This window comes from Mirounga leonina, unplaced genomic scaffold (genome assembly GCF_011800145.1).
Source record: "Mirounga leonina isolate KUSES-001 unplaced genomic scaffold, KU_Mleo_1.0 Mir_150, whole genome shotgun sequence".
Taxonomy (NCBI): Eukaryota; Metazoa; Chordata; class Mammalia; order Carnivora; family Phocidae; genus Mirounga; species Mirounga leonina.
The window spans coordinates 6,044,822-6,061,534 of NW_023270374.1; the positions used below are offsets into that span (position 1 = coordinate 6,044,822).

At 46.7% G+C, this 16,713-nt stretch overlaps 1 protein-coding gene across 2 annotated transcripts in view; it reads right to left on the bottom strand.

The window, feature by feature from the left end:
- Positions 1-16,713, bottom strand: part of SLC24A3 (solute carrier family 24 member 3) — a 498,892-nt gene that overhangs the window by 38,058 nt on the left and 444,121 nt on the right. For both annotated transcript variants that reach the window (XM_035005775.1, XM_035005776.1), the window contains 4 exons: positions 12,131-12,184; positions 6,875-7,008; positions 4,959-5,119; positions 3,910-4,180 (listed from right to left, as the gene is read on the bottom strand). In XM_035005775.1, coding sequence (XP_034861666.1) covers positions 3,910-4,180; positions 4,959-5,119; positions 6,875-7,008; positions 12,131-12,184 — 620 coding nt within the window. The remainder of the gene's footprint in view (positions 1-3,909; positions 4,181-4,958; positions 5,120-6,874; positions 7,009-12,130; positions 12,185-16,713) is intronic.

The following is a 16,713-nucleotide window of genomic DNA, read 5'->3' on the forward strand; positions in this document are numbered from 1 at the left end:
GGGGAAGGGAGATGGAGAGAGGGAGGGGGAGACAGAGAGAATCTTATCCATGCCCAGCATGGAGCCTGATGCAGGACTCGATCTCACGACCCTGAGATCATGACCTGAGTCGAAATCAAGAGTTGGACGCTTAACTGACTGAGCCACCCAGGCGTGCCCACATGTAAACATTTCTTTTTTTTCTTTTTTTAAAGTATCTTTTTTTTTTTAAGATTTTATTTATTTATTTGAGAGAGAGAATGAGATAGAGAGAGAGAGCATGAGAGGGGGAAGGGTCAGAGGGAGAAGCAGACTCCCTGCTGAGCAGGGAGCCCGACGCGGGACTCGATCCTGGGACTGCAGGATCATGACCTGAGCCGAAGGCAGTCGCTTAACCAACTGAGCCACCCAGGCGCCCACATGTAAACATTTCTATTTCTGTCAGTCAATAGTAAGGCTTTCTTCATGCAAGAGATAAGAATACATGTGCAATTTATATGTATATATATGTGCATACACACATACTATGCACAGGTGTATATTCAAATATATATTATATGAATTTTACCCCATACGTACATTATATGCACATATAAAAACACAGGTATGTTAATATCTGTGCATAAACCATAAAAGGATACAACTCAATACAAAAATGTATACACTGTATGAATAAACATGTTAATGTAAAGATGATAACCATACATGTGCACACTGCATATATGCACACACTTTTATTCATATATGTACATGCATGTGCACATAGATGCATGCACAATATATGTGTATACACATACATACATCCTATAAATGCCTATATTTACATACTTCCACATAATTACTTATTCATTACTTATACTCACTATAGTCAAGTCCTGGAGAGAAGAGAGCCCTACAGCTAAGTGACAGAAACAGAGAGCCATGGCCCTGCAAGGTTACCATGAGAGGGAAAAATGTCCTCATCATGTGCGCAAAGCTTTTTCAGGCCAAAGGAACTTAGTGCAGAGGAACCAGATGTGGGGCTCCCACTGGGACTGGGTCCTTCCCGCTCCTTGAGTGGCCTCTGCTGGCTGGCTCAGTGCTGTGAGGGGTCTGCCTGCCCTAGGGGGTGCTTGTTGGACACACAGCCCACGAGCCTCAGATGGAAGTTCCTGAGTCCCAGAATGGGGTTTGGCTTTGGTGGTGGGAGGGAACAGAGGATCATAACTGGACAAACCCACTCTCCAGTTCAGAGGCAGCACCTGGCTCCGAATGAGGCTCCCCTAAGGCTCAGGAGAACGGTGAAGATCACTGGTGTGACTCCAGGGTGCTACACCCGCACTGCCTCAGGTGTGGCCCGCCAACAACCAGCACCAGTGTCACCTGGGGGCTTGTGATAAATGCAGAATCTGGGGCCCCCCACCAGACTTCCTGAATCAGAGCCTGCATTTTATCAAGGATGCCCAGGTGACAGGGCTGGTCTAGAAGAACTTGGGGTTCCACCTCCTTTCTCGGCAGCTCGGGGCCCTGGAATGAAGCAGAGACCCCCAGGACTGGCAGGACCATGCAGAGCATCCTTTCTCCTCTCATGCCTGACATTCCAAAGGAGGCAGGGTGCCTGGGCAGGGGGTTTCTGAGCCCACACCTGCAGCCATATCTCTTAGCACACAAGGAGACAAGATGATGCGGCTGGACGCCCCGGGGCCGCCTCATCTGCAGCTAACCACAGAGTTGTGGAGGGGAGGTGAGCAACAGTTAGAAGATAGCTTGAAACTTCACAGTTAGGTCTGGCGTTTATCCCATTCAGGTGAGAAAAAGGAAGTGACCTGAAAGGGGCCCTTTTGTCCCACTAAGTAATGAGATCTGGTGGGAGTCAGAGGAGTTGTCTGGTGTCACACACACGTCTTTGGTCGTCTGCCTGGAGGGGTGTACATGGGGCTTTGGGGCTTCTGGGGGGCTAACACTTGCCCCTTACAGACTCTTCACCTGGTCCGAGAGTTTCTTTCATCAGTGAAGGACTTTAGCAAAATAGGCGTTTTTGGAGCTTGGTTATGGGCTGCCAATGGTGAGCTCTGAAAGCAAAGGCCAGCCTAGGCAGAATTTTAGATGTGGGCCCCCAAGAGTCTGTGCCCGATTCTCAGAACCTGTGAAGAGGAGGCTGAGCTACCGTTCCACGACTGCTCTGCTGTGTGGCACCACAGACCTCCTCATGGGGAGGTTACGCACTCAGAAGCACAAGTGGAAACCCAAGAGACCAGAAGTGTGAGAAGGACCCAAAGCACCATTGCTGATTGAAGAATGCAGGCCTCCAGGAGCAGTGAGCAGCCCCCTGCTGACAGGCAGCAAGGAAACAGGACTGAGCCGTCCAACCACAGGGAACCGGATTTTGCCAATAATCTGCAAGTGTTTGGTAGTGATTCTCCCGAGGGCCTCTGGGAAGGTCTACAGCCCTGTCTACACTCTCATATGGTCTTTGGAGCCTCTGAAATCCAGCCAGGCTGTGCTGGACTTCTGACCTACAGAACTGGGGGCTAATCAACGGGTGTTGTTTTAATCCGCTCAATTTGCAGTAATTTGTTCTACAGCAGTAGAAAATGAACACAAAAGTTCATAAGGGGGATACAGAGAGCCTGGTTGCTTAATCCTGAAATGTTTTTGTCTTGTTGATAGGGAAGAAGGTTGCCAAGAAATAGAGTCAAAGATGGCAAAATGGATAAAGAGCCAGCATGCTTTTTTTCTATCCAGATAAGCTTCTAACAAGTAATGATTTAACTCTGGCTGGGTGGTTTGGGACTTTGGGGTATAGGATCTGAGTGGATATTCTCTAGTTAGTTTTGGGAAGCACTTGATGAGGTTGAGATCTGAGGGGCCCTGAGGGGACACAGGAGCAGTTCTGATCCTAGTTTTACTTGCTATCCCCTGGAACACAGAAAGGCCTTACATCTGAAATTAACACAGAACTCTGGCACTCCACACCCACATCCTATCATTAAATGACCTTTCAAGTGGGTCAAGTAATACTTCCCCAGAACTCACAGGTCTCCTGTAATTTTAAACATCCTTGAGAAGTCACACACTTATTAATTAAGCCTCTCACACTTGACCAGGGTGCTTTCCTAAAGCAGCCGGAAACTTCTGGAAGGTCTAGCAAATAGGCAGAAGGCTTTGGACTTGGTCTACCCATTCCACTAATGGGTGGGGTCAGGGGACAAGGTCTCTGCAATGGCCAAGTCATTGTTGGGTAGCAGTCAGGGGAGGACGCTGCTTTGGTGGCTGGGGTCCTGAAAACTATATATGCCTGTGCTTCCCCTTCAAGATACCAGGGAGATGGCCTTGGCCAGCCTCACTGTGTGAGACTTAGCTGGGGCCAGGAAGCTTTTTGCCCAGGTCTATCTCCTGTGGTGTCTGTCCTGGAAACAAGCAGGTTATAGGAGAGGAGAAAACTGAATGGGGTGTGGGGGGTAAAGGGCAAGAAGTGAGCAGGAAAACAAAGGCCAACTGGGAAGTCTGCATGTTTCCCCCTAGGGTGGCCTTGGCAGGACAGCTCCTCTGGCCAAATGTAATGGGATGGGTGAAGATGGGTGAAGTGTCTCTTCCCTTGAGCACCAAGCTGCCTTCCCAACATGTGTCAAGTGCATTTCCTCCTTAGCACCAAAAGGTCCCACAGAACAGCTAAGCTAAGCTAAGGGTCTTCCTTCACAAAGTGCCAACAAATTATACATTTGGTCAAAGAACCCACATTTCAACCAGTGATCGTGTGTTCCCATCTTGTTCATCTCTGGACCCTCTAAAACAGAGTCTTGCCCACTGTAGAAGTTAATATAAATACTTCTATGTTCATATAGAGATAGTTCTTTGAATTGAATGTCAAAAAGATCACCAAAGTCAAGGGCATCTACTCAGTGGCCTCAAAATAGCTCCCAACCCCAGCCTAGACATAGGACCTCTTACAGGGGAGGTCGAATGGCGTGTACGGTCCTTCGTCATCATCCTCATCCTCCTCTTCCTCTTCGTCATTCTCGTTGTTCTCATTGTCCTCATTCTCATTCTCTGTCTCGTTACCAGCCTCGGCCACAACATCATCCCTCCGAGTCCCATTCACGCCTCTGTCTGGGGCACTGCTGGGCCCTGTCCCATTCTCCACGGTGTGCTTAATTGGGATTTTGATGGCCACCTCGGATTCTCCATTGGCATAGGCCCTACTGTTTATCAGTCTTTGTCTCTGGAAAGAGAAAGGCACATTCTTACCACAGTCAGGGGGACTCTAGATCCTTACACCCAGAACACCGGGATCTTTTTCAGGCAGCTGACAAAAATGATTCTTCCAGGAGATTCTGCAGAGAAGTCTTAAGGGATTCCTCAAAGTAATAAGCAACTCAGACAACATCCTTCCAGGAGGAAGGATTAACCTTTTATGACCCACTGGAGCTTGCAAATCCCTTTAGAGGAAATTTCCTATGTCTCAGAGGCACCCTTCTTTTCTACCAGCGTTCTTGATTCCCTGTGCACTGCAGTATTATCTTTCTTCTCCAGACTGTAGGAATCCCTTGGACCATAGGTGAGAAAGCCACACAAATGTGTCTGGACTAGTGTATCAATAAGGCTGCCACTCCAGAAAAAGGGATACACAGGAAAACTCACGTCAGAGACTGCATTACTTTAAAGGTAAGGCAACCTTGATTTAGCAAGTACTTCTGTGCAAGTTCACATCAGAGGGCTTCACCCAAATGGAAGATGAGAAGAAAAAGGTAGGTAGAAGGGGACAGGAGAGTTTTTCTATATAACTGGGAGCCTGATCATGTCTTCCAACACATGGAGGGAAGAGCAAGAACCAGGATACACAGCTGGCCCCATGAACAAAGATGCTGGGAAATAGCTGAGGGATATTATTGTGTTACATGTTGAGCTTGGTATTTCTACTCTCAGACCAAGAAACTTTCTCCCCTTCCCAAAGTCTCCCATCACTGTCCAGTGGCAATGGAGTGTGCTTTCCCAGATACCTCATTGATCAACATGCGACTGGCCATGGAGAGTCGGGTCTTGGGGGGAAAGTGGCTGGTGATCATAATTCGAAGTCCAGCCTCAGAGAAAGAAAGCTGGTGAGGGTAGGCTGACAGCAGCTCGTCTACCATAATCACTGACGCTTTGCGGTGGAAATTGGCTAGGGAAATAAAAAACACAAAATAAGGATAACATTGAGGTTAGGAGCAGAAAAGAGATATTTATTTAGTCTTCTCTCCGTTCCTCCCTCACCTCTCTCTCCCACTTTCCTGTTTACTCATTTATCCATCCATCCATCCATCCATCCATCCATCCATCCACCCACCCAAGGAGGGTTGTAGTGCACAAAATATGGAGAAGAGTCGAACTCTTCTTTCCATGAAGCTCATTGATAGCTCTTTTGAAATGACTTGAAACAATATAAGCATCATTCACTGGCATGGTAAGAAAGAGTGATAACCTAAGAGAATTCCTCTGTGTCCTCAAAGGGTTTTTTTCCCACCACTCAGACCTGGGGCACAGGAAAGACCCCAATAATTTTAGTAACCCTTTATGCCTTTCAAATGTCAACAACGTTCAAAGTTCTGAGCTGTTAAAAGCTGCAGAAATGACTAGTGCCAAGTGGAGGGCTTAGTGGGGAAAAGCGCACATTGCTGCAGCCCAGCCTATGAGTAAGGCTGACAAAGGGGCAGGTAGGTGAACTGGCCACATGACAGAGGCCCAAGGTCCAGAGTGGCCCAAATTATTACACAACATTTGCTGGAAGGCCTGATGAATAAGGTCTAAGGCCCCTCTCTACAAAAATGTGATATGAGCACACAGCTCACAGGTACCTGGCCACACGCTCTCCTGGTGGTCACCCCTGTTTTCCAAGCCACTAAACCATGAAATGATCTCTGGAAACACTGAGTAATATGAGGTAGCTCTTTTTGGTTCCCTAAGAGTATTCCTTTTATGGTTATAAACTATCCAAAAGAGAAGAGATTCAAGGAAATCCTTATATGGGATGGCACTGAATACTCAAGTTTTTTGTTAAACATACTTAGAAAAATGTATCAAATAATCGATTTTCACATTCTAATAATTACCTCAGATTTCAAACTCAGATTTGAATAACCTATAGATTTTCAAATTTCTTTTGTGTTTTTCTTGCAAAGCAACCATATGAGACCAAGAAGAAATAAACCCACACATTTTTAGAGAAGGTTAAAAGCAATTGAAAAACCAAACACATTCTAAGGCAAAGTAAATGATAATTTTCTGTGTTCCTCTGAGAAAGAATATTCTTTGTTAGGGAGCACTATCTTAGTTCTCTTAGTGTATCAACTGCTTAATGAGAATCTATTGAATATAAGAACTACTTTGAAAAAAAAAAGGGAGGTGGTAATTTTCTATGTTATTCTGCAGCTTGGAAACGGAAGTAATGTAGCCTGAAAATGAATGTGGATATAATAATATACTAACAGCAACTATCATTAATGGGGTATTTTACATACTTTACCTCCTTTACTCATTACAATAATTATCCCCATTTTGCAGAAGAGAAAATTGAGCTCACAGAGGTTCCATTAATTTGCTTCATGGTAACACAGTCAAAATATGGCAGAGTCAATACCTCAAGACCCCTGCTCTTGTCTCCTTTAACATCCTGTCCTAAATCCCCCATGTCACTGCCAGCAAACGTTTTGCCAAGAACTTCCACGAAGCTTTCCCAGGTGGCTCATCACCAGGTATGACTGCCCCAGGATGTAGCCAAAGGGAGGCAGGGAGGCCTGGAAGCTTCTCTCCCTTGGTCTCCTCTGGTGCAGGCAACCTCCCGCCAGGCCAGCCGTGGCACCCCAGGGGTGGCCTGGACAGTGGGCAGCCAGGCAGCCTCCCAGTGCTCCCTCCAGGGACCCAGGTTGTCCATAGGTACCTTTCTTGAGTAGCACCACAGTTGCGTCGCAGTTGCTGCTGTCGTCAATTTCAGCATTGTTGGCCAAGCCGTTGACCATGTTTCCAGCACCTTTTGTCCTCCTTTCGAAGCACTGATGGATGCAAGCGTTATATCTGAACAAAGTAACAAGCAGAAGGAGCCCATCAGCTGTGTGTGCCCTGCAGCTCTCAGTCTAGGTGCATTGAGAGGGACCCCGTGCCTCAAGTTATCATTATTATTATTCTGTCTTCCATGTCCCTATAGAAAAATGCAATCTGTCCTCTTTTCCGATTTCAGGATATATGGTAAGTGAAAATAAAACCAACATCACATAAGTAAATAGAGACACACTGCTTTCTTTGCAACTTCTCAAGGTCAGTGGCGGCATCCCGGGATTGAGTTCCCTTGCCCGCAGTCCATGCATGGAAGGGCCATGATGAGACTCAGCAGGATGGGCAAGGTCATGGCTCCAGGACCTTTGCTGTTAGGGGTCTGCTGGGCGGGGGAAGGAGCAGGTGTCACAGTGCATCATGGTCTGCAGGCTACAGGCTGGCTGGCACTCTAGGTCTCTGTGTTTGGTTTTTTAAGATCATAGGTTGGGGTCCTGTGAATCTCTGTACATGCTGGGCCATAATTCCAGGTCCAGTGGGCTATTGGCTTTAGGAAACAATTCTGGGCTATGATTGTCCAGAATAACTGGGTGAAAACATTGTGTAGCCCTTCTTACATGTGTGTTGGAAGGGAAGAAGCCTATATAAATTCCTAGCATGTTTTTGGCAGCTAAATGTTCTGGTCCCTTTATCTTTAATACTGGAAGACTCCCAAAGAGGAATCCTAGAAAACTCTTGGGGAAAGTCAGCCAGGTAGAGTTTCCAGGGCTTTGGAAGCCACTGCTGTCTTTTGCACCACTCGAACACCTAAAGACCTCGGTGCCTTATTGGCCATGGCATAACCCATTGAGGTGTTCCCCAGCTTGATCTCTGGCCTCCCAGAGGAACCGCAGCCAGTCATGGCAGCTCTAAATGGCCAGCTGGTAGGCCACTCAAGCTGCGTTTCCCCCCACAGGCTTCTCTTCCACATCCCCTTTACTGCTACAGACTCTCTGGAGTCTTCTTTACTGTAACCAATGCCTGTTCTTCAGTCAGAGCAGCTCTGGGTGGGTGGGCCATCATGGTACAGATGGAGGGACCTTCTGTGGTTGGACAGCCCCTTCCTGTACTCCCTGGGAGCTTACAGTTCATCCTCCATGGCATGAGGGAGAACAGAAAAGTAGTCAAAAGTGATGGTGATTTCTGTGAGAAGGGAAGTGGGCAGGCCAGTCCTGGGGCAGTCTGGGGCACTCTCAGGCTTAATACCGAGAGGGAGAACGGAACCAGAACATCACTATTTTGCAACCCTAAAGAAATAATGGAGCCAGATCTTGTGCATCGATGACTGCCAACATCACAGACCGAGAGACAAGAGACATTAATGTGCCTGTTGGTGGCAGAACTCACCACCACTTGGGACACAGTCTACCCTGAACTGGACTGATGGCTGGCATACAGGAAATATGGAGGTCAAAGGAACAGGCCGCACCACAGCATAGGATGTAATCAACAATTTCTAAACTGCAGGAAACTGTGTAGCTAATAATCCAACTTCATCAAAGAATAAATTGCAAGGAAAAAGAAAACCAGACGGGGGATTCATAGATTAAAAGTTGGAGCAACCAATGATAATGAGTGGGATTTATTTGGATTCTGATTTTAAAAATATTTAGGAGATTAAAAGAAAGCTGTAAAAGATGGCATTCATGAGATCATTGAAAATTTGAACACCAATTTGATATTTAATTATATTGAAGAAATAGCATTAATCTTGGGTGCGATAATCATGTGGTGGTTATGTGAAAGGTGTCCTTTTAGAGGTATATCCTGAGGTTTTTATAGATGAATTGGCATGCTCTCTGGGGCTTCACACCACATGGAGGGAAAGAAATGGATAGGGGTGTGGGCTTCTGGCTGTCAGGCTGATGATGAGCGTGGGGGGCTGTCATACCATTCTGCTGGCTTTTGTAAATATTCAAATCTTCTTAATGAAAAAGTCTCCCCACTTTCTAGACTGAAGAAGAATGTCTTGCCTTACTGATAGAGCTATGGGGGAGAGGCAGAATTTCTGTCATCTTGACTCAAAATCCATTTCCCCACAGAAATATCGACTTGCATGAAGCTTTGCCTTGAAAGTACAACCGTGTGTTACACATTTATTTGGATTTGGATAACAAGGTAATAACACTATGTCTAGTCTTATTATGAGACCTTTCTTGAAATCAGATACTGGTTAGTAACTTAACTATGCTGTCCCATTTCATGCTTACAACCTTTGTGGTAGGAGGCGTTAGGAACCCTGTTTTTAAGAGAGGAAACAGAGATTCAAAATGGCAGAATAACTGGGCCCAAGGTCTTACTGCTGGCAAGTGGCAGACTGTGAGGTGTGACCAGGCAGGGCTGAACATGCAACTCTTGATCTCAACCACCAGACTACACTGCCTAACCTGGGGACTAACTCCCAAAGAAGGGACCCAGACGTACAGAAATCAATCCTCACCAAGGCCAGGTAAGCCTCATGCATGTTCCCTTAAGATTTCTATCTACTTGGCCAAACTGAAATTGCTTTTTGACCTTCAGACAGAATGTTTAAAGTCATCCACCCAGGAAGCAGCTGACGACTCTAAAATATGCGGGTTTTAACTGCTGCTACTCAGTTTTATATTTTTAATTGAATGTTTTAAATTTTGTGCTTGCACCCTGAAGCTATTTTATTGTGAAGCATGCAATTTTATAAATCAGATTTTATAAAACCCCATGATTAAAGCCTCTGATTGTGGACAGGGATGGCTAAAGAGCAGAGATTTCAATTTAGAACTTAGGACCAGAATTTATGCAGAAAATTCTGTGAGCACAGTAGCTGCCATTCCCTGTTTTATTTGTATCCTGCTGGTTTGAACAGCTGGAAGGCTGGGAAAGTTGAGGCATCAGCAGAAACACACCTCATTAGCTTTCACACTGGGCACAGTTTGGGGGAGAGGAGAGAAATTATTCACTGTGTTATCTTAATATCCACATGCCCTGCCAGCAACTCATGGGCTTTATGATGGCTTGGTAGAGGGGTGCAGTGGTCACAAGATGCATACTAGCAAAATTCCTCAACCTTCCTTCCCTTTGGACCAACTCTGGTGTAAGCCCTCCTTATTCTGTGAAGCCCCCAGTGAATGCACTATGGGACATGTGCATTCGGATTCAAAACCAAAGACCAGTGTTGAGTATAGAGCACTCAGTCAATTCTTCTGGAATAATTGACCGATTCACCCTTTCAAAGGGGAAGAAAAGGACTCCTGACTTTTGGGGACCTCAAACTTAGGGCCTCAACATATTACAAAAAAAAAAAAAGGTGAAATAATCAAATTTAAAACACACTGAAAGAAGATGTATGTATTATTGAGACCTTCCTATAGTGGCACTGATTTCCTAATGGTTTTGCTATTTGAGAGAAGGAGGAGCAAGATGCCTTCAAAGACTTTTCCTTAGGAGTCTAGAAACTCTGGAAGGCCTTTGGGCCAACTCTGGTTTTCATGGGAGCCCATCAATTGGTATTTTTAAATGGAAGTTGAGTAGTGGTAAAAGCACCTGATTTCTTCATCAGTCATCCCATGGTAACCCCACACCAGGATACTCTAGAAATACCCTCTTCCAGTAACAAGTCCACACTGACCACTGGACAGCTCCTGAGGTGAAGGCTGGATGCCATATTGAGTGGACTGGCCACAGACTGCTTACAGCCCACAGTGGACATCAGCTGAACCAGTTCCTACCTTTACTGTTGGTGCAATGTTTGCCGATGGCCATGCTGATTTCTCAAAAAAGGTCTCTCGGACACTAGTGGCCAGAATTATTTTTTGTCATTAACAGCAAAGACAATTTGACATGTCAAATTCCAGGCTGCTACCTGATGTGTCTAACTGGCAATTTCTGACTGTGTGGTCCTTTCTTGCCCCCTGAGAAGGTAGTCACAAATGCTGGGGAAAGTACGGGTTAATTTGGAATGAAAGAAACAGCTCCCATGGGGTCCAGCCGCTGCAGCACGGAATGGCTCTACGTTATTTATGAGCTCCTCATCTCAATGGTACTTGGCAAAAAGATGAACCAGCAGGTTCACAGCCATGGTGCTTACTTTTTGCCTTAGAGTATGGGAAATACCAGCTAATAAAATTCTTGATACAAACAGTAAGCCTCCCAGACTCTAGGGGCGGGGGAAAGAACCTATGAAGTGGTGGTTTTCAAATATGTCCACAAATTCTTTGACACTCCTCCCTTCAAATGGTGAAGCAGATCCCTCGAGTGTGGGCTAGACTTACTTCTAATTAACAGAATATGGCAGAAGTGACAGCATGTGACTTGTGAGACCAGATTAGAAAAGGCACTGGGGGTCCTTCTTGCTCTCTCTCTTGACTCACTTGCTCCCGTGCTGTGGAGACACTCAACCAGCCCTAAGGAGAGGCCCACATGCTGAGGAACTGAGGGCTCCAGCCAACAGCCAGCATCAGCTCGGCAACAGCACAAGTGGGTCATTTTGCAGCCCCAGTTAAGTAGATGACAGCCACCCTGGCAACCTCTTAACTACGATCTCAAGGAAGACCCCGAGCTAGAACTCTCTGGTTATGTGCTCCTGGATGCCTGACTCAGAAGCTGTAACGAGATAACACATGCTTGTAGTTTTAAGACACTACATTTCGGGCTCATTTGTTACACAATGGTAGGTGATGAATATGTTATGAATAATGCAAGTCTGCAGGTATTCGATCCATGGTTTTAGTCATCTCTTAATTAGCTCTGGTCCCATCTTTGTCACCCTATATAGAAGCATGACTTAGTGAATTTTACCTCCTTTACTGTTATGAAAGAGAGTGAAAACAGCCCAAAACTTGGTTGCCAGGTATTAAAGAGGGTACAAAGGTTTGAGAGATTTCTCCAATTAAACACGTAAAGCTTTGATTCTGTTATCACATGAGGTTTCGAAGGGTCTTTGCTGTTGCTTCGAATCAGAACTTACAGTGCTGCACAGCAGGTTGCTGAGGGAACCCAGGAGTCTGTGATCGGCAGCACTGAAAGCCAGCCCACTACCTGCCCTGCCCCCATTCCTCTTTCCACATCATCCCATCATTCTCAATGTAGGAAAGAGTTTTGGGAAAGAAAACCGAGAAAACATTTTACTTACTTCATGATGACGATATAGATGAGATACATCAGCACGAGGACTAAAGACTCCCACCTGGGTAAAACCAAGAATGGCTAGTTACAGAAAGTCACCACAGGCAGATGTGCAACACACCAGCTGATCGCTAAACATCCACGCCATGTGAAGGGCAGCTACACCTGGCAAGCAGGGCGAGGACAAGGCACATGTGCAGACTGGTTACAAGTGTTTCCTGGTCTGTAGACACAGCTTTCAAGGGGCTTTATTTTCCTTTTCTACCTAAAAGGAAAATGCTCCTTCCCTTCCATTATTCACTCACCCAAAAGTTCTGCGAGAGCACAAGTCTACCATAATATTGCTGATTATAAGCCTGTATTTATGAATCCATCCACAATTTAATCGTTCAGTAAAACTATTCATATATATTTACAAAGGGCAAACTAGAGGGATTCACAGGGGTGACCCAGAGATTGCTGGATAGGAGGAGCAAGGCACAGAGAGAGAGGGAGGGGGAGGGGGGAGGGAGAGGAGGGAAGGAGGAGATTGAGAGGTGAAGGGAGGGGGAAGAGGGAGGGAGAGAGGGAGATAGGAAGGGAGAAAGTGAGGGAGAGGGAGGAAGATGGAGGGGGAGGGAGAAAGAAAAGGAGGGGGAGGAAAGAGAGGGAGGGGGAGGGAGGGAGAGAAGGAGGAGGTTTGGAGAGGAAGGGAGAGGAAGGGAGGGAGAGGAGGGAGGAAGAGGGAGGGAGGGAGAGAGGGGGGAGAGGGAGAGAGGGAGGGAGGGAGAGAGGGAGACAGGAAGGGAGGGGGAGAGAGAGAGAGAGAGAGGGAGGGAGAGAGAGAGGGAGACAGGAAGGGAGAAAGAGAGGGAGAGGGAGGGAGAAAGAGAGTGAGGGGGAGGGAGGGAGAGGGAGGGAAGGAGGGAGAAAGGACGCCTGGGCAGGGAGGTGCCAGCAAGTAGGATAAGAATGGACAAGTGGAAAATGGTCAAGAGAAAGTAGAAAATAAACCCACTGGAATGTACCTTGAACTTCGGATAATTTGAATACTTCTATTTTTTTCATTTTAGTAACTTCCAGTTTCAAAAACCAAGGAATTTAATTTTTAAGCTCCCCTTTTAGCTGTAGAATTGAGGGAGTAATTCTGGTTTCGAGAAAAGGTTACTGGAGAATGGTCTGTGAAGAAATTTTAGGTTATGCCTTCCCTTCCTGTTTTCTTCTCAAGTTCTGTGTCTAAAAATTGACCCTTGGGGAAATATGTGGTCAAATTTAAAAAGGTCGCACACAGGGGTTTTGTTGCAGCGGTGTTTATAACCCCAAAGTGCTGGAAAGCAGTGAGACAGTTGTAGGAGGGGAGGCTGGGTCCACCTGTCACGGTATTTCAGTCCCGCACATCGGTTCAGAATCACTATGCAAACTGTGTGTGTGCGCGTATCTGGTATAAAAGTGCTCTTGCTGCTACTAAGAGAAGTCAGGGGCTCCAAATCTCTCCACTCTCCACCACATTTCTTGGCTCCTCTCTCAGCAAACCTTCTCAAAGCATCGCGCGCACTGCCCTGCAGCACCTCCCACTCACTTGGCAAATTCCTTGAGTCTAACATCCACAGCCATCCATCCTCTGACACACTGGTCCAGGGCACCAGCCACCTCCATGTGCACGTGCCCAGGGATGGTTCTCAGCCACCCTGTTCAACTTCCCTGCAGCATCTGAAGGTTGACCACCTGTCCTCCTGCATGCAACATGCTCTTCCCCCAACTTCTGAGAGGCCGCATGGCTGCTTTTCCTCCTGTCATCCCCCTACCTTCTCCTTCCTTCTGCCTCCTCCATTTCCTCAGGTGAAACTCCAAATATGGGACCCTCTTCTCTTTTTACCTAGATGACGTCATCTCATCATCCTGCTGTAAACACCAGCCGACACCTCCACCCCGCACTTCTCCCCAGCGCAGGGGCTTATACCCATGGTCAACATGGTTTCTCCATGTGGCGACTAAACGCACGTTGGAGCGGAATCTGGAATTCCTACTTCCCGGCTTCATGCTCCCTGGGCTTTGCCACCTCAGTCAACTGTACCACTCCCTGCCCGGTCAAGCTCCAAATCTGGAAATCAGTCAGGAGCACTCCTTGACCCTTGCCTCACATCCCTCAGAACCCCACGTCCAAAATATTTCCTGAATTGTTGGCTTCTGCCCTCTGCACTGCTACCCGCCAGGCCACCTGAACAGCAGCTCTGAACTGGTGTCTGCAAGGCTACTTGATCATGTCATTCTTCTGTTTCAAGCTCTCCAGCTGCTTCCCAACATACTTGAGAAGAAAAAACAAAAGGTGCCCTTTCTCTGTAAAACCCAGTTCTTTTGTTTCATCCAATTGTCTGTGCCCCCTCTGTGTTTCACCACACTGGCCTCCCTTCGTTTGCACATGCCAGAAGCTCTTTCCTTCTCCACAGGGCCTTTGCACTCACTATTCCTCCTGCCAAGAATACTCTTCCTTTCACTCCCTGGCTGGCCCCTTTTATCCTGCAAATGCCTGTGGAAATGTCACGTCCTCCAAGATGTCTTCCCTGCCTACTCCTTCACTTTCTATCACATGACCTTGTGTATGTTCTTTAAACCACTGACCTGTCTGTGCTTCCCTTGTTTATTTATTTATTCATTCCTTACTAATGCCTGTTTCAGGCAGTCACTTGACAGCACTCCTCATACTTGACCCCCACCTCTGCTATCCCATTTCTCATTTTTCAGAGACTTAGAACAGATCCCCTGACAGCTGATTCGCCTTCCCTCCCTGGGGGCCCACTATTCTCCTCTCCCCACAGCACAGAGCAGCCCTCAGCTCATCTGCACAGGGTGAGACTTCCTTTAAAATCCATTTCCAGGGGCACCTGGGTGGCTCAGTTGGTTCAGTGACTGCCTTTGGTTCAGGTCATGATCCCGGAGTTTGGGATCAAGTCCCACAAACAGGCTCCTTGCTCAGCGGGAAGCCTGCTTTCCCCTCTGACCCTCTCCCCTCTCATGCTGTTTCTCACTCTCTCTCTCTTGCTCTCTCTCAAATAAATAAATAAAATCTTTAAAAGAAATCCATTTTCAGTTGCAAAATACCTCTTGAACATGGTCCTTATTGAAACCAGTGTATGTGTGGCATAAAATTAATTGGGAAAAATGAGGCTTATTCAGTGTTCATTTTGAAGGCAGAGATACTCGAGATCCAAAGGGATGCCATGTAACTTGGATGCATTTTAATAGACTCAGGAAGGGGTCACCAGGAAACAGACCCACAACGTGAAATATTTCAGCTACGCTGAATGAAGTCCAGCACTTTGTAAACAGGTAGATGGATACTCTCTAATTCCTTTAGGCCTTTTTGTTTTTTTCCTCAAAACAAGCCCTTCCATTGCAATGTTCAAGTAAAGTTCTCTTTTGATAGATTTCAGGGATGCCCATGAGATGGGTGTTCTCTGCTTCTGCTGACATTTCAGGTTTGCTTGGTGGGCGCCCAGACAGGGTTCACCCAGTGGTTGCTCCAGAGGAAATACACGAGGCTCTGTGAGGCCTTGATACTAGCCAGCTGCTGTCCTCTCTGCTTTAGGGCCTGAGTGTTTGATCCAGTCCTGGCTCAATGCTCTTCAGAGTCCCAGGGATACCCCCCGCCCCTGCCCTCCCCATGCCATGAGTGTCTCCAAATGACCCCGTGATTACATGTCTACTGTCTGCCTCCTCTCTAGTCCCAGAGAACCCAAGGTGAGGGCCGAGTTTGGTTCTGTGTTCTATTTCTGGTTCTGGAACAGAGCCTCGCATTCAGGAGGTATTTAGGAAACAGGGGTGGAACTGGACAGATTCCACATGCAGACCTCTAAAGTCACACAGCTCTTGTCCCCCTTCCCCCCCCACCCACCCAGGGACACTTCTCCACCTGCCTCTCCTGACCACAGCTCATCCACTGTCCTCCAAGGACCTGGTCTTGTGGCATGATCTGGGTTTGTTCTTTCCCTTCCTGCAAACTTCCATTTGGAACCACCTTCAACTGGCCCCTGGTTCTCCTGCCAAAGATTGTTCTTTCCTGTATTGGGAAGCTTATTCCCTGTTCCTCCCCATTCTCACCCAAAGGGCATGGCTCTGCTTTCCTAACTGTGGTCCAGAACATTCAATGCTGGTTCCAAGTGCCACACAGGTAAATATTCTCCAGGTCACGTCCCCAGGCTCTCTTTTCTCTCCCAAAGTTACAGCTTGAGGTTCAAAGAAGAAACAAGAACATCAACCTGGATCCTTTTGTTTTCTTGTCAGGCCTTCAGACTCACTGAAGACATAGTCCAAATTCCTTCCGGCAATATTGTGGGCCTTGCTGAGCTGTCATTATGGATTCAGGTTGAACATCCTTCATACTTGGTGGATCTCTGATGCTTCCTATTTTAAATGTCTTTAGGGGTAGTTATGTAACTGAAAAGCACCAAACTTATATTCACCTGCCTTTTGTTTACTAATAGAAGCCTACGAGGTTGAGACAGCAAATGAGGACTACTGGATCTGAAGGAGGGTGGGTCCATCTCCAGAATAAATCATGATCGATCTAGAGTTGTAATTCTATTCCACCTGGCCATAGTGGGGACCAAAGAG